Raw genomic sequence first — 26,845 nt, 5'->3', positions numbered from 1 at the left:
AGAACTTGGGGCCGGTGAAGAACAGTGAACAGGTTTCCATGGGAGGAACGGGATAGAAAATAACTCATATTTCTTTCAGGTTGGCACAGAGAGAAGGGTCTGAGAAGAGTAGAATTAGCTTCATACATAATGGACTCCAGCAAAACCTGACTTCATTTTTTACTTACTTAGGACTATTAAAACTCCCATTAAAAAAAAAAAATTATGTCTGCGAATAAAGCAATCTGAGTTAAATATCCAGGCAGATCTGAAAATGCAGATTCCAATGAGATTTTTGTTTAATAAGAAAAGCGTCAAATTATAGTGAGAAATGTAGTCACTTATACTTCTGGAGCTAATATGAATTCTAAGTAGGAGGTTGACCTTTGCTTGCCTGAGGAAGAAAGAGAAACACTTTTAGTCAGAACAGCAAAAATTTTTTAAATATATAGTTCTGAAGTAATTTCCTTGGGAATGTGTAAAAGCCTATGGATGGTGGGATTAATTTGGAACTAATCCAAGCAGTGTCTTGAGAGCTCAGGGTTTATTGAAGAGATTGCCTCCAGATTTGAAATCATGTGGCCGTTGGACTCTCTCTGGCCGAGGGAGACTAACTCTTAGCCACAGAAAAGCTAACCATAAACCCATTGCCATAATAGTCTTTTAAAAAATTTTCCTCCTGTACACTCTTCCAAATGCTGTAATTTGTCTCAGAGTGGACCATTACCAGATTTTATTTTCTGTCCTGAAATTTTGGAGACCAGACGACACTTCCTCTAATCAAAACCACTCAGAATTTTGACAAACCGTAGACAGTTGCAACCACCAACGATAAACCTTTTATGTACAATAATCAGAGTAATTCATGAGTGATTTCAAGGATGGGTGTTTCCCTAGGGAGAGAAACACTGCTTTAGAAACCAAAGGTAAATAAGAGGGTTTAACTTTTTGATCAGACTATTTTCAAACTAGCAGAGGAAAAAGTCGAGTTACTTTATATGATTTAATGCATTTCAGGTAAATTGAAGTGAAGTCAAGTCCGGGATATTGTCCAAGGAAAATATCAAATTATTATAAAGGTAAAAACCCATCTAGAATATCTAAAATCAAAAAGAAAAAAAAGAGAACTCAGAAGCTTGATATCACTTAATGATTAGGAGATCCAAGATAGGAATCACTGATGCCCCAGCAATGACACAAAATCTTTTGAATATATTTGACTAGTCCCCAGTGTTAGAGGCCAAGTTCACTACTTTCTGGGCTTTATTTATTCTGTCACCTGCCAAATAAGTCAGGAGATAAGGGGCAGGTTGGATTAGGAGATCTCTAAGGTACATTTGAGTTCTAAAATTGAAGCCATTTAGATGTGAATTTAGTGGAATTCTCATGACTGTTTCTTTTTTTTTTTTTTTTTTTCTTTTTTCTCCCCAAAACCCCCAGTACATAGTTGTATATCCTAGTTGTAGGTCCTTCTAGTTATTCTATGTGGGACACCACCTCAGCATGGCTTGATGAGTGGTGAGTAGGTCTGCACCCAGGATCCAAACTGGTGAACCATGGGCCACTGAAGCAGAACGCATGAACCGGGCCAGCCCCTCATGACTGTTTCTTATACTTGTTTTATTGCAAGAACTGCTGTGAACTTTTACATGTAGGTTCAAAGAAAAGTGAGATACATGGAGAGAAATGGTTTCTGCTTTGAAAATATGTCCAAGATTTACCCAAAGAACATCTTGAAAATGTCGTTGAATTTTCACATTGGTATTATTTGCTTGACCTTGCTTTTTTAATGTGTAGATGTCCATAGGTTTCCCAGGGTGGAAAGAGAAATAAAATACCTTTTGGGGAGATTAAAACCAAATCATCATCTGCATAGCTGTGATTTGACATTGGCTTTTCAGATCCATGGCTGTGGGACGCAACTTGACCTTTCCTCCTTCTGCCCCCAGTAGGTCCCTTACTCTTCCTTCATGTGATTCCTTTCCCTCTTCCCTGTTTACAACAGGATCATTCTTGGCTTCTGGCCCTTGTCCATCCTGTAGCTCCACTCACATCTCTCTGGCCTATCAAACTTCTGTTGATCCATTAAGCTGAAGCTTCTCCCTAAGAACTACAGTCAATATTGATCTTTCTGTACTCCTGTTTCATGTGATTTAGCACTGAATTTCATATTACCTTATTATCATCTTTATTTTTTCCTCTTATCTCCGCCTAACTGGTTAGACACTTCTTGAAGATAGGATCCTTCCTCAATACGTTGTATATCTATGTAGAGTAGAGCAGAGATTTGGCTGTTTTTCAAGAGGAGTCTTCATCTCTTTTGGAGCCTCATTCTCAGAGTTCTGAAAGCCAAAGTGAAATTCTGAAATCTCAGTTTTAACAGCTGTCAGTCACTGATATAAAATGTAATGATCAATTCAAATTATAGTACATTCTATTGCAGTTGTGTGTGTGTGTGTGCATGCATGTATCGCTTTATAATAAAAAGAATGCCAATTTTTGTGAGACACTTCTCTTAGGTCAGGGCACAGCTGTTCTCCACATTCCCTGGGTGTAATGGAAGACCAGCTGATTTTATAGTTGACACCACTCTGGAAGTCCCCTGAGTAAGGAAGAAAGGGAAAGAAACAACATGGTGAAGGGGTTGTTGCAGACATGGCCGAATATGTTCCAGCACACCAGGGGCTCTTTTACTTTCTTACACACGAGAAGATTTTATCAGCTTTTTTCTAATGATCAGCTAGGACTGGGATGTGGACTGTGATATGAATATTTTAAAATTATGGAGTTTCTGTCACTTTATCCTCTTATGTTTTATTTAAAAATGTTTACATATTTTCCTCTCTGGTCATAGGTTGGGTTCTAGTAGTCAGGCTTGGCTAGCCTATGGTGCAATAAGAAATCAGCCTTAGAATTTCAAGGTTTAACAGAACAAATATTTATTTTTCTCTCATGTCACAGTCTAAGGATTGGGTGGTTTCTTCAATGGCTTTTCATATAGGGACTTGGGGACTCAGTGATGATCTTACAATATATTCCAGAAAAATGTTTGCCTACTCTCATTAAAGGATTATGCAATAAGTTTCTTGATGAATAAAACAACCAACAGCATGAATTCTCTTACTTATGCATGCAGATCAGCTCTTCGTCCTGTTTCCCCCCAAGGAGGAGTTTTCTCATTTGTTGTATCCGTTCATTGTTAAGTAATAATAACAATAGAGACTGAGCCTGGAACAACAGGACCTTCTGGAACACAGCGCACGGGTGTGTAATTCTAAAACAGAATTTGTATTATGAGAAACTTAAGACTTGGCAATAACTGGCCTTCTCTTCATCCCATCCCTGGAACAGTGGCTGACACAAATCAGTGACACAGTAAATACTTGTTAAATGGATAAACTCAAAACTCTCCTTAGCTTTGTCTTCCCCATAAAGCTAATTTTTTCATTATTTTACCTGTCTAAAAATATTCCCTACCTTTTCCTGTTCCACCCCATATTTTCAGTGAATGCTTTGAAATAAAGATTTGGGCTTGATCTATTATAACTTGACATTAAAAATTGGAGTTAAGGAATGTTTTCCAAATTCAGGAATTTACCCCCTTTTTTTGAACTGACATAACCTGACTTTCGTAATATAAGCAGAAGCTTAGTGAAACTTCAAATATGTAAACTGCAAATATTTAAAAGAGAGATTGATTAAAGTGACTGAAGATAATTACTGAATTAAAATCCACTCAGTGGCATTTTCCAAATGTCACCTGAATTACTCTGTATAGAGTCATTTCAGCTGCTTTAAGTATCACAGCCTTAGGGATGATAGTATAGGGATGATAAAGGTAAGATGTAATTGTGACCAAAAAGAAAAGAATTGTATTTGCTCATGGTTTAAATAGAATATTTCTGAGCAGCTTTTCACTTGCGTGGCCCTTATCAAATGGTAGTTTTTCTGGAGTGGAAAGTGGGGCTTGCAAAACTGTGTAAATCAGGCAATCTACATTCACATTTTGATGATCTGCAAATCACTTATTCATTTGCTAGAGTAAAGCAGATTCATGAAATCAATAAGTTTGTTATTCATTTATGCTGTGTACTTTTTTTTTCCTGTTTCGAAGAGTCCATAAAGCAAACTCTTAACATTTCTTTGAGCTAAAAAATGAGAGCATATTTCTAGCAAATATCTTCAGTTTCCTTTACCTTGTAGTTTCTCTTACATAAGGAATGCTCAAGGCTATGTTCTCCATTGATGTGAGATCAGTGGATGGTTATATTAATGTCAGTGATGGGGACTTGCTGCAAACATTTGTGAAAACAGGCATGCTATAAACTGGTCAGGGATGAGCTTAATTGTTACATTTGTGAATTAATGACTGAAGCTTATGTATTTTAAGAAAATGTTATCTTGTTGCTTTGGAGGTCAAAAAAATGAAACTGAGTTCATATAACCAATTTCCTTATAAAAATTGTAGAGTTTGCATGATGAATTTCAGATCAAGGTGTTAATTTGTATCAATACCCATCCTACCTTCGGATTGTTAAGGGCTCCAAATACTTACCTCTTAAATGCACTGCCGTCTTGGTCTTGCCTCTTGATCTTTTGTGTTTCTGAGGCTGATCTGCTGCTTTAATATTAACTGTGGAAATATGATCTGGAAGGATTCTATTGTCATGTACATTTCACTGTACCTAAAATATGTTTGTCTTTGGTAATGAATTAATTGCAACTATGTTGCTATATGATGCACTTGAATATTTTTGCTTTAATGAAGAAGAGTTACTGTCAGATTGTTCCTCAAAATGAAACTCCGCTTTCCTCCAGGTGTGACCCCTTTCCTGACATAAAGCTATAAACTGTAGTGTTTCACTGTGGATCAGACACTAAGCATGATGCTGATTGTGAGCTTTCAGCACACACCTGAGCCGTGAAGATACGAAAACAAGAATGAATTTCAAGTCTGCCCTGGTTTTTTCCTGAAGATTTGGAGAAAACTTGGATCTGTCACACTCAGCCAAAACAAAGTCAAAATTCAGCCTGTCTCTAATTATTTAGCCCTTTCGTAGCCAATCTCAGAATTATAGTCATAATATTTGTAGATTTGTGAGAACAAATGTTGCTCTTAAGACTAGAAATATTTATTGGAAAAATGAAAGGAGCTGGATATTTGAAATATTTTTTTTTATTTTTAATATGACCTTGTAATTTATCTTGGTTATAATTTTACAAAAAAAACTCTTGTGTGGGACAGCTCATTGAAAGCTCAAAATGCACAAAATAAGTAGAAAAGAGAGAATAAGTGTCTTTAAGATGTCTAATGTTCGGAGGGGCTACATGGTATACAAAAGCCTGCAAACTCACCACCTATACATTTCTCTAAGTCTCTTTAACATTGTACAGTTGTTCAAACTGCTTGTAGTTTCAATGGCTTCTCTTATAGTTTTTCTGGGGAGAAATCTTTTTTTTTTTTTTTAAATACAGACTAAGTAGTCACTACCTGATTTGAATGAATCGAGCCAGAAATATCCTGACAGTACATCAAACAAGACCTGTGTGTATAATGTGAGTTCTTTCTTTTTAATTTTAGAATCAACCTTGTCCTATGTTAGGCAGCTGGAGGCAAGAGTAAGACAGCTGGAGGAAGAAAATCGCATGCTGCCCCAGGTGGGTGACTTCCAGAAGCTCATAGCTAGTCAGTGTCATTTGAGTTGTAGCATTTTATTTGGAATTTAAAGTCTCAATTACGTTTTCTCCTTTAAATGATAGAAGTCATTTTGTAAACAGCCGTTCATCAATGTAGAGTGTGATTACTTTCCATAATGACCATCATATCCAGATTCTTAAGTGTGATTCTGAAGGATGCAGATGTCTGAAATAAGAATGTAAAATAATTTTGAAAGAAAGAAGAGAGGAGAAAGAAAAACTGAAGAAGTAGGGAGTACTTTCATAGTACTACTCGTATACATCATGCATGTAGTTGGTGAATATAGGGAGGGGACTCCTGTTTAAATAGAAAATTTGCTAATGAAAGTTGTAGGTAGTTTGAAGATTTCATGTTTTAATTAGTACTTTCTAAAATTCTTTGTGATATAATTGAACTCTTTCAGTGCAACAAAGTGATGACAGTAATTGACAATTTTTACTTTGGGGCTTAATTTCTTTTCCCTGGTGAATGTAAAGTGGCACTTTTTCTGAGATTTAATGCCTTGCCATATGTTTTACTTATAAAATTATTTCTACGGGATGATGTCTTGGTAAGAATGATGTTGGTTAAGGTGGTGGTTCTTGAGAAATGTTTTGTTGAGGAGTTGGACAAATCTCCTGATTCTAGGTTGGTTTCCTTTACAGACAGGTAGACAGTAATGTATTTTAGTATTTTATAAAAAGGAGTTTTCTAAGCATTTATTCACTAGTGTTCTTTTCACATTCTGGTGATTATTTCTATTTCATAAGTGACTAAGGGAAAATTAAACCTCAAACAGCTAGTAAACAGTAGTTTAAATGAAAAGACAAAGACTGGTTATAATTCAGGAGAAGATATATGAACATTAATGCAAAGATGCTTTGGAAAGACATTTTAGGCCTTTTTAATCTTGTTTTGTTTTTAAACTGCTTTTGCTTATTAATGATGATTTGGTCTATCAGGTACTGCATGTAAAAATGCCTTTCTCTTTCTTCCACTGGCCGACCATCTGGCTCACTTAATCATGAGATTAAGTGAAATGAATCTACTTCTCTCCCTTCTCAAACTATACATCTGTCAATACTCATGATGACAGAAGAGATCATTTGCATCATGCAGTAAAATACTACTGGTAGAATATTTTCTTTGCTGTTGTATACTTTTCATTTTTTAAATTTTCTTTGCCATTTTTCCTTTTATATTGGATTCACAGTATGATTGTGCTAGGACCCTTGACTGAAAACGTCTAACTCCAAGAAACCTAAGAAATATAATTAGTTTATTGTGAATATTATATATATAGTTATATCATCTCTGAGGCAACTGGGAATGTAAATGAAAAGAAAGAGGAAAAAAGAGATACATTTCTTAGTTTCCCTGAGTGGGAATTGAGGCTCACATCCAACATTGAAATGCTAGAATGTGTGCTGTCATTGAAAAAGAGTCACAACAAATGTGAAAATGATTACAAGATTGGTTTTTAAAAATCTGTGAAAGTAAGTGTTAGAGGTGTTGAAGGGAAATCAGAAGAGTCCTCAACTATGCTTGATATGTGTGTGCATATTTAAATACATGGTACTTGCATAGTTAAGAATAGAAGACATTAAACAACTTTTCAGGTTAAAGTGTTCAATCATGTTTTTAAATGCATTACTGTTTTCTATCAAGGAAGATTGTTTGTTTTTTTCCTCCACAAGAAATGGCTAGGAGAAATCACGCTGTATTGAATCTAAGATGTTATTAATGTGGGATGCACCATTGTCGTATGTACTGTTATGAAAGAAAAAGTATCAATTTTACCATGTCAGATTCTTGCTGATTTCAGAGATGTTAAAATGGAAAAACAATGTTTTGGAATTAAGCGGCTTTTTATGTGTCCAAAGTACTTTAATGCAAAGAAAATCCATTGTTTGAAATATGCTATTGGACATATGCAAATAATACAATAGATTTGTCTCAGTTTAAAAATGATATTTCTGTTAATTTTTTGTATTTGAGCGTGTTTTCTTCATGTACAGCTAAGATAGATACAATAGAACCACCAGTTGCAACTGCTTGTATAAACACAACTGAAATGAGCATAGACAGTAGATGAGATCTGAGGATGGAAAACAGTAAGTGGATCTCAGAGCAGTGAAAATCCTTTTAAGGGAATCCTGGTGGAAGGCTGAGGCTTGGGCTGGATAACACAGAAGCATTTGCAACTTATTCTTAGATGTTATTGGTATTACTAGAAATAGTTATGAGATTTCCCTCCAGAAACTATTTTTGACACATGATGTTAGCTGATTTGCAAGGTCAGTTCAATGCAACAAGCTGATGTCGCTGCATAAATTAGTCTCAGTATTTGAACACTTGATTTTCAATTGTTAGAGCTTGTTCACTGTGCCTTGATTAGAAGATATTCTTTTTTACTTTAAAGTTTATAAAAATATGTCCACTTGTCTTTGGATAAACAGGAATAAGAATATAATAGTTGGCAATAGGAATTCCAAATATATCATATATGTTTTGTGGCTGTAGCCAAGTCCTTTGCTGATAGTTTAGTGTTTAGACTAATATATAAAGCATTTTCCTGGAGGAAGAAATCTCCTTAATGCTTATTTTTATTCTTTATATAACATGTGTATAATGAACAGAAAGTCACAACTTTGCCCTAACAATACATATTTAAAAATAGACTGATAGCTATAACAAATGCTCGCGGATTTCTCTCTGGTTAGGTGCAAAGTCTTCAATTTCTTAATTTGTAAATTATAAGGTTCCTTCCAGCTCTTACATTCCGTAGGCCTAAGTGTAAATAAAGCTTGAGTCCAGTCTTCTACCCATGTAAAGTTACCAAGTCCTAGAATGAAGTTTTTTATTCAAGAACAGATAGAAGAACTCAGTGAAGATTGAGTTGGTTCCATCCAGTGGTGAAGAGAAGCCCACAGGAGCATGGATGGAATACCAGTACAGACACTATGTCAGATCAACACCCAGTGAGCATAGAGCTCTTTGCTCTGCCATGGTCTCTACCATATCCTGCAAGGATCACTGAGCTGTACTTTAAATCCAGTTTGTGAAGAGTATTTCAAAGGTGTCCTAAAGTAAGAACAGTCTCATTATTTTTAGGAAATGCCGTATTATTTGCTAGGTATTATTTGAAAAGAAAATGCCTTTTTATTTTGATTTTGATAGGAAGACAACATAAGATCTACCCTCTTAACAGATTTTTAAGTGTACAATAAGTATTGTTATCTGTAGATATGATATGGTACATTTGATCTCTAGAACTTACTCATCTTACATAACTGAAATTTTTACATGTTGATTAGCAACTCCCCATCTGGCCCTTCCCCCAGTCCCTGGCGACCACCATTCTTTTCTTTGCTTCTATGAGTTTGACAGTTTTAGATACCTCATATAAGTAGAATTTGTCCTGTTGTGACTGGCTTGTTTCACTTGGCATAATATTACTATATGATCCAGCAATCCCAGTTTTGGATATCTACCCGAAAGAATTGAAATCAGGAACTCAGAGATATTAGCAGTCCTATGTTCATTGCAGCATTATTCACAATAGCCAAGATGTGGGAGCACCCTAAATATCCATCAACAGATGAATGGATAAAGAAAATGTGGTACATACACACAGTGGGATATTATTGAGCCTTGAAAAAGAAGGAAATCTTGCAATATGTGACAACATGCATGAACCTTGAAAATGCTTTTTTGAAAGTTGGTACAAATGATCGCTAAAAATCACCTGAAGTGAGGCTATTCTTCCTTGAACACAAAAACTAATGTGAACATTTTTTACAGATTACATTTTAAAATATTTCAAAGGATTGCATCTAACCTCTCATAATACACATGATGCTAAAACTGCTCAGACTGGTCAGTCAGCTTCACTATGTACGTATTTAATGTGATATGAACCCTAAGTGAAGATGGTGTGTTACTTAAGTAAACGTAGCTGCTATCTATGAAATTTTTATGAACTTTTAAATCCAGTGAGGTAGAGTCACCCACAATGACATAAGTAGTCATTTATAGATAAAAGATTCAACATGGTATAAAGTTGTGGTTGTAAGGAATGTTACATCAAATTTAAAAGGAACATACCTACTTCATATATACCTTTACACATAGACACAAACTTTCTCTGGATAAAGAGTCATAGATTTTCAAAGCTCGGTAGAGCCTTACAAACCACATTGTGCAACCTCCTCTTTTAGTGAAAGCATATAAGGATCACAGAGATTAGGAGTCTAGTTCTGGTCAGACAGCTACTTAAGGACAGACTCAGGCCAAGATGTAGGCCTAGTCAGTGTTCTTTCTGGCACACACACAGTGCTTCCTTTAATCATTTCATACCATTAATGTAATTCAGTGTAATTAAGCTGCTAAATCTATTTTTATCTTATTGCCAAATTCTTTTTTTTAACTTTTATCTTAAAATGTTAGCATTGGATCTGCTTAACCAGCTAAGATTTGTTGGTCGTTTAATCTGTTCCTGCTTTAAGGGAAATATTCTATTTTTCTTAAAGCCACAGTATCTATCATAAATGAAAAAAATACATTTTACCGAGTCTTCTCCTCCCTGACACATTTCCAAAATAATTCAGAATCATAAAATTTTGTTGTACAAACATATACCCATATCGGCATGAAAAATTCATACTTAACAGGATGTATTCAGAGACGGTCTTTCTGTTCAGAGTGAATTAGAAGTAGGGAAGTGAGGAACAGACAGTTACAGTAGTGGTTTTCAAGGTATATACCCATTAAATTTGATATTTTAACCCAAATTCAAAAACCTGGCTTAGATCTCTCTACTTATTCCATTGTCCTTTTCTTGATGGTCACAAGGATTTTTAATCCAGACCTAGCCAATATGTTTATATGCTGTATCTACAATGAAGTCTATTTAACTAGAAAATATCTTAAAGTGGGTGATATAGAATACCTATCTGATGATTTTATTATAAATAGTACTGCCCTTTGAAGATATCAGTCACTATTCAGACATAACCATGAGGTAAAAACTATTATTTTTTTAAACTAGTCTCACCTATTCTGTGTTGTTTGGATTTTGCATCTTGAAGAGGGCTAGAGACAAGAAACAAGCAGTTCACTGCGATTCCAAAGTCAATTAAGTACATTTGTTAAAAGTCCTACCAGGAAATCTGTTCCCTTTTATCAAATGCTCTGGCACCAACATCTGCTTGGAAAGCACTGTATGTCCTCTGTGCCCCAGAGACCCTCTCCAAAGCAAACTACCCACCTCCTGAGACCAACATTTTAGAGCAATTTCCAGTATCAGTAAAGGTGTCTTGAACTGCCTGGTGTCGTATGCCTGCCCATGTGCTATGGGTTCAGCAAATGTGTTTGAAAGGCATGGCAACTGGGTCACCACTGAGTGGACCCCTTTTAGCAAGTGTTTCTATTTCTGTTGTGCTAGCACACACATCAGAGTCTAATTTTAGGAATAGAAATGAAAAATCTCCCTCTCGTGTGATTTGGTTATAATGTGGCCTCACAATGCAGTCTTTCAGTGCGTTGGGAAGGAGGCAGGGCCCTTTCCAGAGCGGTTCCTGAACAAAGGAAGAGAACCTGTCACCATTGCCAGAAGTGCTGAGGAAGGTACACAGGAGCTACAGAAATCAAGCTTCTCACTTCCATGGCAACACACCCCAGGTCCAGCATCACATCTCTGAAAATCCCCCTCACCTGTGTGCGTATGTGGACTACCAGCATGCTGGGCAGAGATGGAAGGAGTCTCTCTGACACATAGGTTTCCCTCATGTGCTTTTCCTTTTTGCTGTGGAGATATTTATTTATTGTTGTTGCTTTTCTCCTTTTCTCATTTTCTGATTTTATGTTTTGCAAGTCATTTTTGTCTTATAGGACCATAAATATATGGCTCTTCTAGGGTTGGAATTGCTCTGAAAAAAAATATATCAATAGCTATTGCACAAAAAACAGAGTAATGCTTTCCAGGGTGCTTAAAGCAAGTAGTGGTATTCTTCAATTGTTATTTGCATGGAAATTGCCATTTTGGCACTTCTGGGGAGTAACTTGTGCAAAAAAAATTTTTTTCACAGATAGCAACTCTAATTATGTTGCACAACCTGAGTAGAATCTGGATGCAACTGATAGGAGAAATTACTTAAATTCATTAAAGGTTAGTTGCTGCTGGAGTCATATTTGGGGAAAAAATGGGACTCCACCAGAGGGATAGTGCATATGGGTTACCATTTTCTCTAAATCACCATGATTTATATAATTGGAGAAAAGAAAGAAAGCTTTTATGTATAGTTCAGTCGAGTTTTCAGAGGACAGATGGGAGCTATGCAAGTGGAATGTGTATTGGAATAAAAGATACAAATAGATATGGAAAATAAATTTATGGGGAAAAAGTCATGTTGGAAAACCTAAATAAATGGAGACTGGATTAAGGGAAAAGCTAAAGTCTGTCGGAGAAAATATCGAAGGGAGTAAAATTCACAGGAAAAATGTCTAAGGCAACATGGAGGCTCTCAAAGTGGGGGGATTTCCAGCATGCTTCTGTGACCCACTCAAACTTGAGAGTTCTTGTTTGAGAATCTCTGATACATGAGAAATCTTCATTTTATTGAGAGAAGATAGGTGAAATAAAAATGCAACAGAAAATGTAGCTAGAATTATTGAATTTAAAAAGTACTCAATTATTAGGAACTGTGGTATGAATAATTCATATTTAATGGTGTTACCTTTTTATATCTATACTGGCATATTAATAATTCTATCACTAGGGCATATTAAAAAAAGTTTTTTGGGGGGTGGGTCGCCAGCTTCAGTTGCCTAGTGGTTAAGTTGGGCGCACTCCGCTCTGGTGGCCTGGGTTCGGCTCCCAGGCGCAGATGTTCGCCACTCGTCTGCCAGTGTCTGTGCTGTGGTAGCAGCTCACATACCAAAAGAAAGAGGAAGATTGGCAGTGGATGTTAGCTCGGGTGAATCTTCCTCAGCAAAAATAAATAAATAAATTTTAATTTGTAGTAGCCATAAAAAAAGTAGCATTTTTGTTACCTGTCCTTGGCAGAATTTGTCACAAAACATTATAGGACTCTCTCAGTAAAAAGTGTGGCTGTGTAGTAACATCAACTAGAATCATAGATATTTGAATGAGAAGCAAATATGGAGGAATATTTGGGGAAAATCTGAGATGGAACTGTAAGAGAAATTAATGTTGCCTTGTAGAAATGGCTTTCTACTCTTGCTTTTTTTTTTTAAATCCAAAGTAAAGTCAAAAATCTTTAAAACGTTAAAGATGAAGCACTCTTCCCTTTTCTAATAGGGTAAGGAAACAGTCTCATGGAAAATGGTGGAAAATATTGTGTAGTGTTTGATTTGGGAATTAAATTAATTAAATGTAAATGCTACTGGAATATGGATATCAAAAAAACAGTAAATCATGAAAACTTGGCTTAGTTGGGGCTTGTAAAGATGCAAAGATTCCCGTTTGAGCACAGTCTCACGTTGATCTCCGTTTCCGGATGGAGGTCACTACCTCTCTGACTGATGTAAAAGAGACATCGAAACCACACTGTCCTCCTCTCTGGTTCAGACCTTTCCTTCAATGGGCTTTAGGCTTTTTTTCATTTAAAAGTCTTGTACTCTACTTTCTTTCTTTTCTGTAGCCTGAGCAAAGTAATCATTCTTATAACATTAAAAATTAAAGTTGGTACCAATTCTTAATAATTGGTAGTTGCCTGTATCCTCTAAATGTAACATAGACAACTATAAATGTAATATAGGCAATATCTATATTGTCTAAATATAATACAGATAATAAATGTAATATAGGCAAATAAATATATTCTTTGACAAAAAAAGACAGTTTAGGTAAATAAATTTCTAAGTTATTTGAGACTTTCCTAAATTATATTTAAAAAGCTATCATTGTGTAAAAAATAAGCAAAACATTTTAACTGAGTCATTTTTAGAAACTGAGACATACTCAGCAGTGACTTTGGGCTCTGTTAGTAATCAAGTAGTTAAAGGAGTCACTGTGAATATGCTAGAACACACACTGAATAGGAATTACAGGAACTAGGACTTGGCCTAATTAGCTGTCAGACCAGGCTAACTTCTGTGAGCCTTATATGCCTTGACTAAAAAAGAGGGTTGTCCTAGGTGATGTGGAAGATTCTGCACAGTTCTGCAAATCCAGACTCTCTATCCTGAGAAAGTTTGTGTTTATGTTTAATGTGTATGCAAAATAGGTATGCCCCTTATTATTTTGATATAAAATTCCTTAAAACTACAACTTACACCATACTGGGTCTTTTATTTACAGGTGCATATTTATGTCTTTGTGGGTTATTCTACCTCACTGGGTGTAAAGTTAAAATTTCATCAGATAGCTATTAAATTTAAGTAACATATAGTCATGGGTATATGTCTTTGAAGCTCCTATCATATAAAATACTCATATCCTAGTCTGAGCAGTGTTAGCTTATGTGTATTTTGAGAGATAATGTGCAATTGCCATAATGATTATTTTTCTTCTTTGTATAAAATCATGTGTAATGAACATAAAGACACTAGTTTTTGCTAACAATATACATATTTAAAAATAAATAAGATGGGTGTGATAAATGCTCATGGATTTATCTCTGGTCAGGTGCAAAGGCCTCTGTTTCTTTGGTAAGTGTGGTTTCTTTTATCCCTGAACATTCTGAGCCGGTGTAAATAAAAGCTGTGTCCATGTCTTATACCCATGCAAGATTACCACATCCTGGAATGAATGGGTCTTTATTCAAGAACAGATAGAGAAATGCAGTGAAGAGTGAGTTGATTCTATCCAGTGGTAAAGAGGAGCCCATAAGTAGTATGGGCGGAGTTCCAGTCTTCTCCCAGTAAGCACAGCGTTCTTTGCGCTGCCATGGTCTCTGTGGTATCCTACAGACGTCACTGAGCTGTACTTTAAATCCAGTTAACACATTTCAAAGAGAGCCCAAAAGTATGAACAGTCTTAATACTTTTAGGAAATGCAGTGTTATTTATTTGGTATTATTTGAGAAGAAAATGCTTTTAAAAGTTGCTGCAAACGGTAAAGATCACCTGAACTTAGGATAGTCTCTCCCAAGCACATAAACAAATGTAAACATTTTTAAAAGATCACATTTAAAAGTATTTCAAAGGATTTCATATAATAAATGGAGATATGACATTTCACAGGGAGAACTTAAATTATGATGAAAGAGAATAGCAATATAGGAAATATTAGAAAATTTACTTTTACCTCTAATTTATGTGTTCCTTGTTTTAAAATGTAGCCTACTTTTCAAGAATTCAATTCTGAGATAAGCCAAAATTAATTACTGTGAAAAAGAGACGAGACATGAGATATCATACATTAGTTTTTTGCAGTGTGACTAGACTGAGGACAATAACAAGAGAGGATCTGCATATAAATCAAAGTCAGCTGTACTGTGATACACAGAAGGAACACTGTCTAGAGGAAGACAATATTTTTCAAAGGATATCTGATTTATTGGATTCGTTCTTTAGACTAAAGCATCTGAAATAACAGCCAGGAGAAGTGGACTGGGCCTTTCTTTAGATTTTGTTGTCGACGTAGAGAATGAAAGAGGAACTGTAGGAGGTATGTTGCGAGACAATGATCAGTGTTGCTTTTACAGTTTACATGGAGCTTTTATATTGTATCTTTCAGATTGTGTGCCATTGACCCTGTATAATCTGGTAGCATGTTAACATATGAAGCTAATTAAAGCAGGTGTAGGGGAGCAGTATGGAGAAAGAGAGCATATGAAATAAATTATAGGCTTTGCCTTAATTATTTTATGACGTAAGGGCCTTTGGTGTCTAGGTAAATAATTCTTAGTGGGAGAAGATTTAGGGTTTATTTTAGAGTTTATTCTAGAAATTCTACAAAGTAGTTTCTACGTCAATAAGCAGTGGAGTATTTTGAAAAAACAACCCACCGACATTTGTAAATGTGGCATTACTGAAAGTAATAGTGGATTGTTTCCTCAGGCCACACCAGCCCAGACTGGAGTTATAGAGATGGAATAAGTTTTTTCTTAGCCCTTGTGAGCTTAACCTTTGGGAGCTGCTCCCTCCTCCAGTATACAGGTTTTCACCTGTCCTCCTGAGTCTGGTCCTAACTTGGGCTGTTGACTGGCTGCTGTGGTGATGTCCTGGCCATTCCCCATGGTTCCTATGATTGGGGCTCCCAACATTCTCTGGGCTGAGAAAATCTCCCACTCCTGCTTGGGTTCTACCTTGTTCCAGGCCCAAAGCCCACAGAAAAAGTAGCTCCTTACCACAAGGTTCTAGCGTTAAGCCCAGAAATGGAGGTGGGAAGGAACAGTTAATAAAGGGACAATCTATGCAAAGATTGCTCCTCCCTTTTGAAAGTACTCCATTATCCTTGATTCAAGTGTGTACACCCGGTCTAATGCCTTCCTTTGAGAGAACTTCTTGTCCTCAAACTTCTCGGTACCTCACAAAAATCGGCTTACCCAGGTATTGGTGAATTCAGGAGTCCTTAGTCAAGGCTCAAAAATAATCAAGCTCTCTTTCAGAATGTTTATCCTCTTGGAGATTTTTATATCTTCTATAATATAGGTTAGTGGTGTAGAAGCAACTTTTGAATTATTATTTTTTAAAAATGAGAAAAATATAACACAACAAAGAGATAACTAACCTCTTTCCTTAAACTCTTGGACTAATTTTTTTGGTAGTTCTATTTATCTAGGTATTGCTCTTAGCACTTATATTAGGAGGAAGATTGGATACAAAAATGTGAGGATCACACAGGAAATGTAAATCTGATTCAAATGTAGTATAACAAATAAAGGAATCTGGTAACTATCTTTTCTTGACCTAAAATACCTCTCATTTGCAACAGAACAACATGCAAGGCAGAATTTCTAATGTTTGACAGATAACAAATAACTAATAAACCCAGGACCAGATGGGAGGCATCCTGAACTTATATAAAAGCTGGCTGTAAGAAAGGAGGCTTTTTAATAGCCAAGATATATCAGCTGTTCATGACACCCAAGGCAGGTGTGTCTTAATGTCAAAAAGAGAATTTTTTAAAAAACATTTTCATATGCTAGGAAATTTAATATCCATAACTACAGAAATATAATAAAAGGAAAACAAATGCACACTCAGATAAATCACAACTCTAATAAATTTGATCGTAAATAAGTTGTGTGGGAATGATGGGTCTTTATCCCTTGGGGTGCCAAGCATGTAGTGAGTGCCAAAAGTTAACAGAAGCTATGGGTAGAATTTGGATGACATCTTCCTGACAAAGAGTTTTAGACAAAGGGGGCTTTAGCAACTTTGCATTTTGAAATTTATTTTGTTTGGGACCAGTCCCATTCACTTTCCATTCTCTGTTCCCATCTCACTCCTATGTTAATGTATGATTCCTTAACCAGCAAAACTCACACACTTTTGTCAGTAAGTTCCACAAGTGGTAAGGTAGTTGGTGATGGCAGCTCAGATTCTTTGCCAATTGAGAAGGACTCTGGAGAGGTCGATTTAAGACTGGACTCTCTAAATGGTCACTTGTGAAGAAAGTGGCTCATGTGGCCTCATGGACATTCATTTTATTGAAGAGGATTCTCTTGGTTAGGAAAACCAGCTAGACTGAGGCTTTGACACTTGAGAAGGAGATCAAGATGGGCAGGAGAGCAAGTAAGGGCAACTGTCCCTCCAGTGTTTTTCACTTAAAATAACTACCCTGCTCAGGATCTTGATTTTGACCAAGTTCTGCAGAATCAGTCATAAGAATGTGATAAGGCATCTTTGACTTCTCGGTGGTTTCTTAGGGCTATAAATGATGCCATAGTAATTTATAAATCAATAGGATTTTAATTGGTCTTTAAACTGGTGGAAAATGTTCAATGTTGTTATCACATTGATTTTTAACACTTTATTGCCTTATTAAATTATGGTTTTTATTTTAGATGTATCATTTATATTAATTCTGTCTGAAGGCATCAATCCTACTGTCTTAAGTGTTTGTTCAGAATCTTAAGTCGTTAGGGCCCAAGGAGAGACATTTTAGGTCATGAAAAGGATAGTGTCCAATTCTTTTATTTTCATATGCTCTTCTTTTAAATGATGGGATTGCAGTCGGAAATGGACCTTTCTCTTTGGGAGAAACACAGCTTGGGCCACAGCAGGATGGATGATTTAAAGAATCTGTAACCCTTGCAGCTGGGTCTGCCTCAGGGTGCAGATAGTGCACAGGATGGGTTGATTGAGTCACCCATGCGACCCTGGAGGTTTGTTTTTGTCACAAGCACTAACCACAACCAGAGTATCAGCTGAGGTCCTAGATATTGGATCAACATTGAGTCCATCTTGATACTGATTCCCATTCTGACTCTGGCCCCTATGATGAGCTCTGTTTTGCAGGTGAGAGAATGTCCATTAATGGGCACAGGCAAGGTTTGTGTCCAGATTTGCTGTTACCACTAGTATTTTAGTCTAGTCTAGTATTTAGTCTAGTATTTTTCCCATTTTGCTGAAAGCTGTCACATGGCAAGTGTGTTTCTCTTGAAGCAAGATAGCTATGAAAACACCACCACTACCGCCATCCAAAGCAAACCTCTGGTGTGGTATCATTGGAGTCTGAATTGGGAATTAGCCAAGAAACCTAGTTTAGTTTCTAGTCCATCTGTTTTGCTATTCACTGAGAGATTTCATCACTCTAATAATGATTTTCTCAGCATGGAAAGATCTCATCCTTTTATCAATAGTAAGGATATTTCTAGCCCCTAGATAAATGATTACTCAGGAAAGAATATTTGTCTACTTATCACTTATCTTCTGGTTCAATTATGGTGTCTCTTTATGCTGTTTGCCTCCTTCTCCAGGAACTTCCCAGACTATTCCAGTCTGCAGTGACCTTTTCATTCTCTATACCAGGGGTTGGCACTTTTTTAGTAAAGGGACAGATAGTGAATATTTTCAAATTTGTGAGCCAAATGGTATGTTGCAACTACTCATGTCTGTCATTGTAGCACCAGAACAGCTGAAAACGGCCACAGAGAATATCTACGTGAATGGGCGTGGCTGTGTTCTAATAAAACCTTACTTATAAAACAGGTGAAAGGGGCTGGATTTAACTCTGGCAGTAGTTTGCTGACTTCTGCTCTACACTAAAATCATTTGTTTGTTAATTACTCAGGTTCTCTCTTAGTATTATTGTTTTTTTAAAAAATTGTTCTCATATTGTTACTTAAATTTTCAATTGTACATAGAGAATTTATTATACAGAAATACTTTTCTCAATAAATATTTATTTTCTTATTGGTTTAAGTTCCTTTGTGTTATCATCCCCAAACCTGCCCTAAGTTATCAGTATCTGGGATTTGAAATGTGCTGTGGTTGAACCAGAGGAGTAGCTGAGCAAGAGGCAAAGGTATTTTTTCCTAACAAACCACTTAGCTCTGGGATGAAAATGTTTTGGAGATCAAGATGCTTGCATTTGATTTGAAAAGGCAAGACCCTCCCCTCTAGGAGGGACAGTTGTTGTGGTACTAACAGATGGGAAATTTGTACTTTTCTGAAACACATATATATAGTGACTGAAGCTGTGCTTTAGTGGGTGAGTGATTGTATAACTTTTGTGTCCTGACTATTCTTGCATGTCTTAGAGAGATTGCTGGGAAGATAACATGGGGCAGGCTTGTCTTTAAAATAGATACCACGGGCCGGCCCCGTGGCTTAGCGGTTGGGTGTGCGCGCTCCGCTACTGGCAGCCTGGGTTCGGATCCCGGGCGCGCACCGACGCACCGCTTCTCCGGCCACGCTGAGGCCACGTCCCACATACAGCAACTAGAAGGATGTGCAACTATGACGTACAACTATCTACTGGGGCCTTGGGGAGAAAAAAAGGAGGAGGATTGGCAATAGATGTTAGCTCAGAGCTGGTCTTCCTCAGCAAAAAGAGGAGGATTAGCATGGATGTTAGCTCAGGGCTGATCTTCCTCAAAAAAAAAAAAAATAGATACCACATGGCTGGCGGCTTGGAAAGAACATGAATTGCTATTCAGTCCATCACAGATAAGTGAAATTCTAAATTTAGTTCTAAATTTAATTCTAAAGTTAAAAATCTAAATGTTTATCAGTGAATGAGAAAAACCATTTCTAGCTTAGGAGGAGGTCAGAAACCAGTTAATCTCCCTTTTCCCTTAAGTGAGGGCATTTCGTGAAAGAATGAGAAACCGGAATTCACTGGTAAGAATTAAGTGAATTTTGTATTTTTCAGATTCTTCATATTAATATTCTTCTCTTCTATGATCTTTGTCTAATATGTGGGTTTTAATTATTGTGTATGTGTGCTTGGAAAGGAAAGAAAAGAAAGGAAAAGCCTTCAGTTGGCCGTGTACGCAGTGTCTTTTCATCAGGGATCTGCAAGGTGCTCTGGAAAGAACAGAGAGCAAGGCTAGTTCTTGTCTCCAGCACGTTTCCTGTGGATCAGGATGAGACCCGCAGGAAAATGAGAAGAATCCTCACTTACTTGCCTTTTTGTCTTTGTCGCTAGGAATTGACATCAGAAGAGCCAAGGAGTGGCAGAGAACTTAAAAAGAGCCAAATGCATTTGCAATGCTTAGATGGTGACTGATGGAAACCTGGCATTTATCAAGCCTCTCTATAGCGCTTCATGTTTCCGGGTGCCTTGCAATCAGGTTTATTAGTCACCCTTCACAACCACCATATGAAGCTAATTGATAGGCCTCTCCATTTTAGCAGTGAGGACAAGTGACTTGCTAGGGTCGGGTAGTGAATGGCTTATGAAGCTCATTCATCTCTGGATCATTTCTCTCTTGAGTAAGCAAAATACTTTTTACTTTTTTTTTTCCCCAATAGCTCTAGCCAGCCTTAGAAAACTTATTACTACTGGTTAACGTCATTGTTTTCCAAGATGATACTATTGCAAAAATTCTAATTTTTAAAAAGTTCCTTTTTAGGGATGATTAGGCAAATGTGTGTGGTGATGGATTGTAATTAGTCTTTGGGTGGTGAACGTGATGTAATCTATGCAGAAATAGAAGTATAATGATGTAAACCTGAAATTTATATAATGTTATAAACTAATGTTACCACAATAAAAAATAAAAAAGTAATAAAAATAAATAAATTAAAAGTTCCTTTTTAAGATTTGCTTTTCCTAAAGCTTTACAATCTCACTTTTTGAGAATTTTTCAGTCAACTTTTCAGAAAATTTTAGCTGTGCATGTTAAGATTTAGCCAGATCCTTTACTTGGGTAATGTTCTCAGAATTTTGGCTCTTTTTTTCTTCTTCAGTTCTTCACCCAGAGACTTCAGGAAAAATAAAAATTTTTAGCAAAGCAGACTTATTTGGGGGCATTAGCTGTGGTCAAAGTTTGTATGGAGGGATGAGGTGAAACTATTTTATATTTCAGTTATTTATGCTATCTTTTATCCCCAGAATCTCATATCGGCTAGACAAAAGCAGTGACCTTGCTATTTGGAATGAGAAATGTTGACATTCATCGTTAGATTGGTACAGGGAGATTTGTCCAGTGGCAAGTGATTAGTGGGCTTCCACTGCTTTTCTTAGTGTAACCAGAGCAACTCTTAACAAATATGGAATGGGATTTCCGTAGGTCATAGAAGGATGATGTCTTGTATTGGCCATTCATTCAACATTTTACCCCTCAAATTTTTTTTTTTTTTTTTTACAAATTTCATTTTTTTTTTTGAGGAAGATTGGCCCTGAGCTAGCATCTGTTGCCAATCTTCCTCCTTTTTTTCCTTTTTCTCCCCAAAGCCCTAGTAGATAGTTATGTCATAGTTGTACATCCTTCTAGTAGCTCTCTGTGGAATGCCACCTCAGCATGGCTTGATGAGCGGTGAGTAGGTCCGCACCCAGGATCCGAAGTGGCGAACGCCGGGCCTCCGACGTGGAGCACACGAACTTAACTGCCACACCACCAGGCCGGCCCCCTCAAATATTTTTTGACTGTCTCTTATGTACAGATACTATTTTAGACAATGGGAATACAGCCTTGAATAAGCAATTCATGCAGCTTACATTTTAGTAGATGGAGTGTTATTTAAAAAAATAAATATGTAATATCTGGAAGTGATAATTGCTATGAAGAAAACAAAAGGGTGTAGAATTGGAGAGTGACTAGAATGAGAGGGTATTTTACAGGGAGTTAGAAAAGGCCTCTCTGAGGAAGTGATATCTAAAGGGACCTGAAGGAAGGAAAGGAATATGGCTGGAAAAGAGTATTATAGGAAGCAAGAACAGCAACGACGGAAGCCTAAGGTAGGAATGAGCTAGGCGTGTTTGAGGAAACAGGAGCAAGAAGCTAGTGTGGCTGGAACCAAATGAGTGAGATGGAGAGTAACAGGAGATGGAGTCAGAGACAGGCAGGGAACAGACCTCGTGGGCTTTGTTGACCAAGGTCACGTTTGGATTTGGGTCTGAGTTGATGGAAAGCTATTGGAGGAATTGGGCAAAGGTGCGATATCATGCGGAACCTTTCAAAAGATCACTGTCAATGTTGGGTAGAGACCAGACTAAAGAAGGTGGAGGCAGGGAGAAGGGACATGGGGACACTCATTAGGGAGCTAGTTTGGTAGTCTAAGAGGGCTGATGGTAGCTTGAACTAAGTGGTAGGGTGGAGATGGTGAGGAGGGGGTGGATTCACAATATATTTTGAAGTAGAGCTGAGAGTGCTCTGTGACAGATTGGATGTGGAATATAAGGGAAGGAGACCTTATATGGCTTCATAGGTTGGGTACTGACAACCCCAGGAGGAACTATTCTCATAGACTGTGCAGTGAATGGCAGCCGTGGGAAGAATCAAGGATGACTCCTTGGATTTTGATCGAAGCAACTGGGTGATTGGTGGTGCTGTTTACTGAGATGGAGAAGAGTGGGAGGAACAGGTTAGGAGGTACAGAGGAATCAAGTTCTATTATGGACGTGGTAAATTTGAGATGTTGGACATCTATGAGGAGATGTCACGTACGGAGTTAGGTATATACATCTGGAACTCGGGAGAGGTCAGGGCTGGAGATAAAAATTTGGAGGAATACGTGACAATGGGACTGAATTAGAACTTGTTGTGAATGAGTGTTGAGAAAAATAGAGAAGAGGTTTGTGGACTGTTTCTGGGACACTCTGAGATTTAAAGATAAGAAGGAGAAATGAATGCAGTACAGACTGTAAGGAGAGGCCCATTTAACTTTTTTAGTCTCCCAAAATTATGGATGATTTTTTAACTTACTTCGTGTACTAATTCTGCAAAGTTGTTTTCTATTTTATTTTGTTTTAACTCTCTGATGGGTCCTAGACTTACCTTTTTGAATGTTATTTACTTAAATGAGCATATATAGTTTGAACCCCCAAAAATCTTGTTTTCCATCATAAATCATTTGTGTTAGGAAGTAGGGCACAAATAGTCCTATTTTTAAATCGCTTCTTTTCTTCCTTCCTAGGAAGAGCCGTTTATGAAAATAGAGCTCAGCCTTTAATGATGCTTCCTTTTGTGCTCCGATGGTGTTGTCACTAATGGGAGATTTTATTTCTCCCTGTGGGTGATTTTATTGCTAGCACGTGTGCAGAGGCGGCCCTGCCTAGATTCATTTTGGCCACACTCTTGTTTGTGTAAACCTTTCAGCGTAAGATCATTGTGAGTGCTTCAAGATAGAGCTTCCCACAAACGGCATGGGTGGAACTGCCGCCTAACGAGCAGCTGTAGTTATTTGTATCACTAATACGTAGCCTAGAGAGGTAGGGGCCCTTGTGTGAAGCTGACTCTCTCTGCCAACCTCTCTTATCTGGACCTTCCCGTTTTGTGTGGTAGCTTTGTGTACTGGAACACTCCTTGAAGAAACTGAAGACCTTTCCTTTTGCTAAAGCCAGGGCAGCAAACACCACCTCACAGGGTAATATTCCTTAGTCAACTCAACAGTATTTATCTTAAATAGCTGTTTAGTCCATGGGGCTCTAGTTCTGTGCACGACTTCTGCTGGGCTCCAATGGAGTGCTGAGGTATTTAACACAATCATTAATGGGCTCTGCTCTGCAAACCAAGTGCAATGTGGATTAGCATGACTTTTTGCTTTTGTGTGTACACTGGCAGTTCAGTTCCATGCCCTGACTCTCAGTCCTACTCATGTCCCTCTCTGAGCCCCCTTTGGTATAAGCCCAAGACCTAAAAGTATTCAGGTGTTTCTCTCAGCTGTGGACTTTTGCTATTTAATGTCAACTTGATTGGAAAGCCATTTAGGTGTATCATTATTCTTTTTTCCTAGAAATTTCAGTGTTTCTCACTGGGAATTGTATGGTTAATAAAAGACAGGAATTAAGCACATAAACTCGTTACCTAGAAGCAGAATGTACGTAAATCTAATTGTCCCCATTTCCTACCTATTGTTTCACAGCTGTTTTTTACCAAGCCTTCATTGTTCTTTGTCTGCTGTCACTCTGGCTACAGAGATACAGGGTGTTTGCTGTCTTAGCTCTTTCAGGACGTTAATTCTTTTCTTCCTGGAGTTTTTCCTCTCTAATTCTTGTAAAAAGGCATCCTGCTAACCTCTGTAATTACTTTCGTTTATTTTTTTTTCTGGGAACTATATTTATATATCTGCAGGTTTCACCTGGAGTTGCAATATTTCAAAATTATTTTCTTTTCCTTCCAAGAACATTATACTGTTTGATCAGATATTTTCGTCATGGCATGAAGAGTTAAAATCATTTACAATTCAAATATTTTGCAAATTCTTTTATTTTACACAGAAGAAAGCCATTTGTGGCAGTGTCTGTAAGAAAGATGCTTTTGCGCTTTATATTGTTAATTACCTCTTTGATCTTGATTATAGAAACCTGATGAAGGAGTTAGATATATTACTTTCCCTGGCATTTCCTATCCTGGTTAATGGCGTGCCTTTTTAGCTGGTGCCCAGCCAGAAAGCTGGGAGCCATCCTGGATTCCTCTTTCAACCTCACTGCCTCATTCAAATAAACATTAAGGCTGATAGGGTCCTGCCTGCCCTTTAATCCATCAATATCATCCTTTTCATTCCTTCTCCTATTGTCCAGTATAGGCAATGAGTATCATTTTTCACTTGAACTTCTTTGATAATCTCCTAATTGGACTTCATCCCAGCTAGTCTTGTCCCACCTAAATAATTCTCCACATTTTGCTAGAGTGATCTGTAAAACACAAATCAGGTTTTGTCACACCTCATACCTCAGCACAGAATAAATGTCAAGCCCTTCATATGGTGTAGAAGATTCTCCATGATCTGACTCCTGCCTTTCACGTCAACCTCAGCTCTTGCTACTCTATGCCTTGCGTCCTAGGCTTGCGTCCTTCTGAACTACTTCTGTTTCCCTGAACATGACAACTGTCTGCAACTTCAGGTTCTCTGACTTGAAGCTCCTTACCACCTCTACTGTGACCCCACAGATCTCAATCTTAGCCATTATGTGGCATAATAAATGAGGAATGAGTGAATAAATATTACCTCCTAGTTTCCTTAGCTGGAAACACCTGGGTACTTATAGATTGGCCTACACTTAATAAAGTTGAGATAATTTTTTATTTTCACCACTTAATGTTTAGCATTACATAATGGTTTTGATGGGAATCAGCATATACTTTGGATGCCCCAGTAATAAAGTCTATTTCAACTTTTGGTCTGCTAACCATCCCTAGGGATCTTTTCAGTTATTGTTTTAATATATTTGAGCTTCACTCTAGCACTAGAAATAGATAGAAGTGATTCAAGATTTTCAGGATAAATTTATTATGCTCAGATAATAGTAACTAGCTAATGAGAGAAAAAATAGTGTGAATTTAGTCTATGTTTAAATTGTGTGGATTTGCCAAATATGGACCATTGCAGAAAAATGTCAGCTTCACTTATTTTGGGCCACTTTGGCATTAAAGTATGCTTTAGTTACTTGATAAATAGTTGAATACCTACTAATTACCAAGTACATAGGCACACAAGGAAAGCATTTACACAACCTTTTTGGGATGACAGAGGGAAAGCCACAGTCTCACAAAGATTTTGATCATCCATTAATATATTAAGTCAATGTTTATTGAGCAACTACTATGTACAGATATAGTACGAGTCATTGTGATTACAGAGATAATAATAAGTCAAATGCAAAGACGTCAGTGAATTCCAAGATATGTGTAATATTACTGTGAATTGTGATAGGGCTTAAAATTGAGTTATGAAAGAGTCTTGTTAACTCATCTTAAGGTGCATGGTCAGGGTAGTAATTACCTCTGTCTGTCAAACAATGAAAGTAAAGTTCACAGGATCATGACTTGTTCATCAGCAGAGCCAGGATTGAAACAAGTTTTTTAGATATCTATTCCAGGAATTGAGAGAGAGAGAATATGAATATGAATGTGAATATGAATAAGGCACCAGAATCAAGAGAGTGACATCCTGGATCTCACTGGTGTGGGACAAGAAAAGCATGGAATCCAGAAATGTATCACTGAGACCCAAATCCAAAGAGAAGAAGGTTAGATAGAACAGGAGATAGCCTATTCTCTTGATCAGATAACTGTGTTTAGCTGGAACCCTATTGTATTTCATTTATAGCATGACTCATATAGTATTCCAAAGTGAGTTGTCAGTAATCCTTACAAATCCTTCAGGCTACTTTGTAAAATCCCAAGTTTCAAAATACTTGGGTTGTTATTATAGATGCAGACTTTATGTAACTCTCATGGCCACAGTTGTGCCTGAAGTGGAGAAAGTCAAATGAGCACAGAGCTGATGTTCAGCTTGTGTGCACCAGTTCTTCGGTATTGGTTATTAATATTAACACACTTGTACTCTGATCCCCCCAAGACCCCTGGGCCATCCGAACCACCCTGATCCTCCCTAAGATCTCCTTGCAGCCCAGGAGCTAAATGATGTGTACATAGAACAGAAGGAGACTTCTAGGGCCCCAAACCAAAAAAATCGTTATGGAGTGTAAATTATTGAGAACAGTACCAGGCCAACAGTTAGTGCCTTAATAGGTGTTAACATGTAGTGAGAACTCCTATCAGCTAGTCTTAATCATCTGTTAATTGATGGCACTTATGAGAGTCCTAATATATAGTAGGAGCTTTGTGATTGAGAACTGTTATGACTAAGATACGCCCTCAA

General features: G+C 37.2%; 1 protein-coding gene across 9 annotated transcripts in view; it reads left to right on the top strand.

Moving 5' to 3' along the window:
* The window catches only part of CCDC85A (coiled-coil domain containing 85A), a 191,584-nt gene that overhangs the window by 145,575 nt on the left and 19,164 nt on the right, over window positions 1-26,845 (top strand). For 7 of the 9 annotated variants that reach the window (XM_087436727.1, XM_004435665.3, XM_087436728.1 and 4 more), the window contains exon 3: window positions 5,561-5,637. The exons of 1 other annotated variant lie outside the window; for it this stretch is intronic. In XM_087436727.1, the coding sequence (XP_087292853.1) occupies window positions 5,561-5,637 (77 nt within the window). Of the gene's footprint in view, window positions 1-3,115; window positions 3,244-5,560; window positions 5,638-26,845 lie in introns of those variants that run through there. One more of the 9 variants, XR_015553646.1, reaches the window with a different exon arrangement.

The sequence above is a fragment of the Ceratotherium simum genome, chromosome 11 (genome assembly GCF_057802395.1).
Source record: "Ceratotherium simum simum isolate JZ-2026a chromosome 11, ASM5780239v1, whole genome shotgun sequence".
In the NCBI taxonomy this organism is placed as follows: Eukaryota; Metazoa; Chordata; class Mammalia; order Perissodactyla; family Rhinocerotidae; genus Ceratotherium; species Ceratotherium simum.
This window is presented reverse-complemented; position numbering and strand designations above follow the sequence as displayed.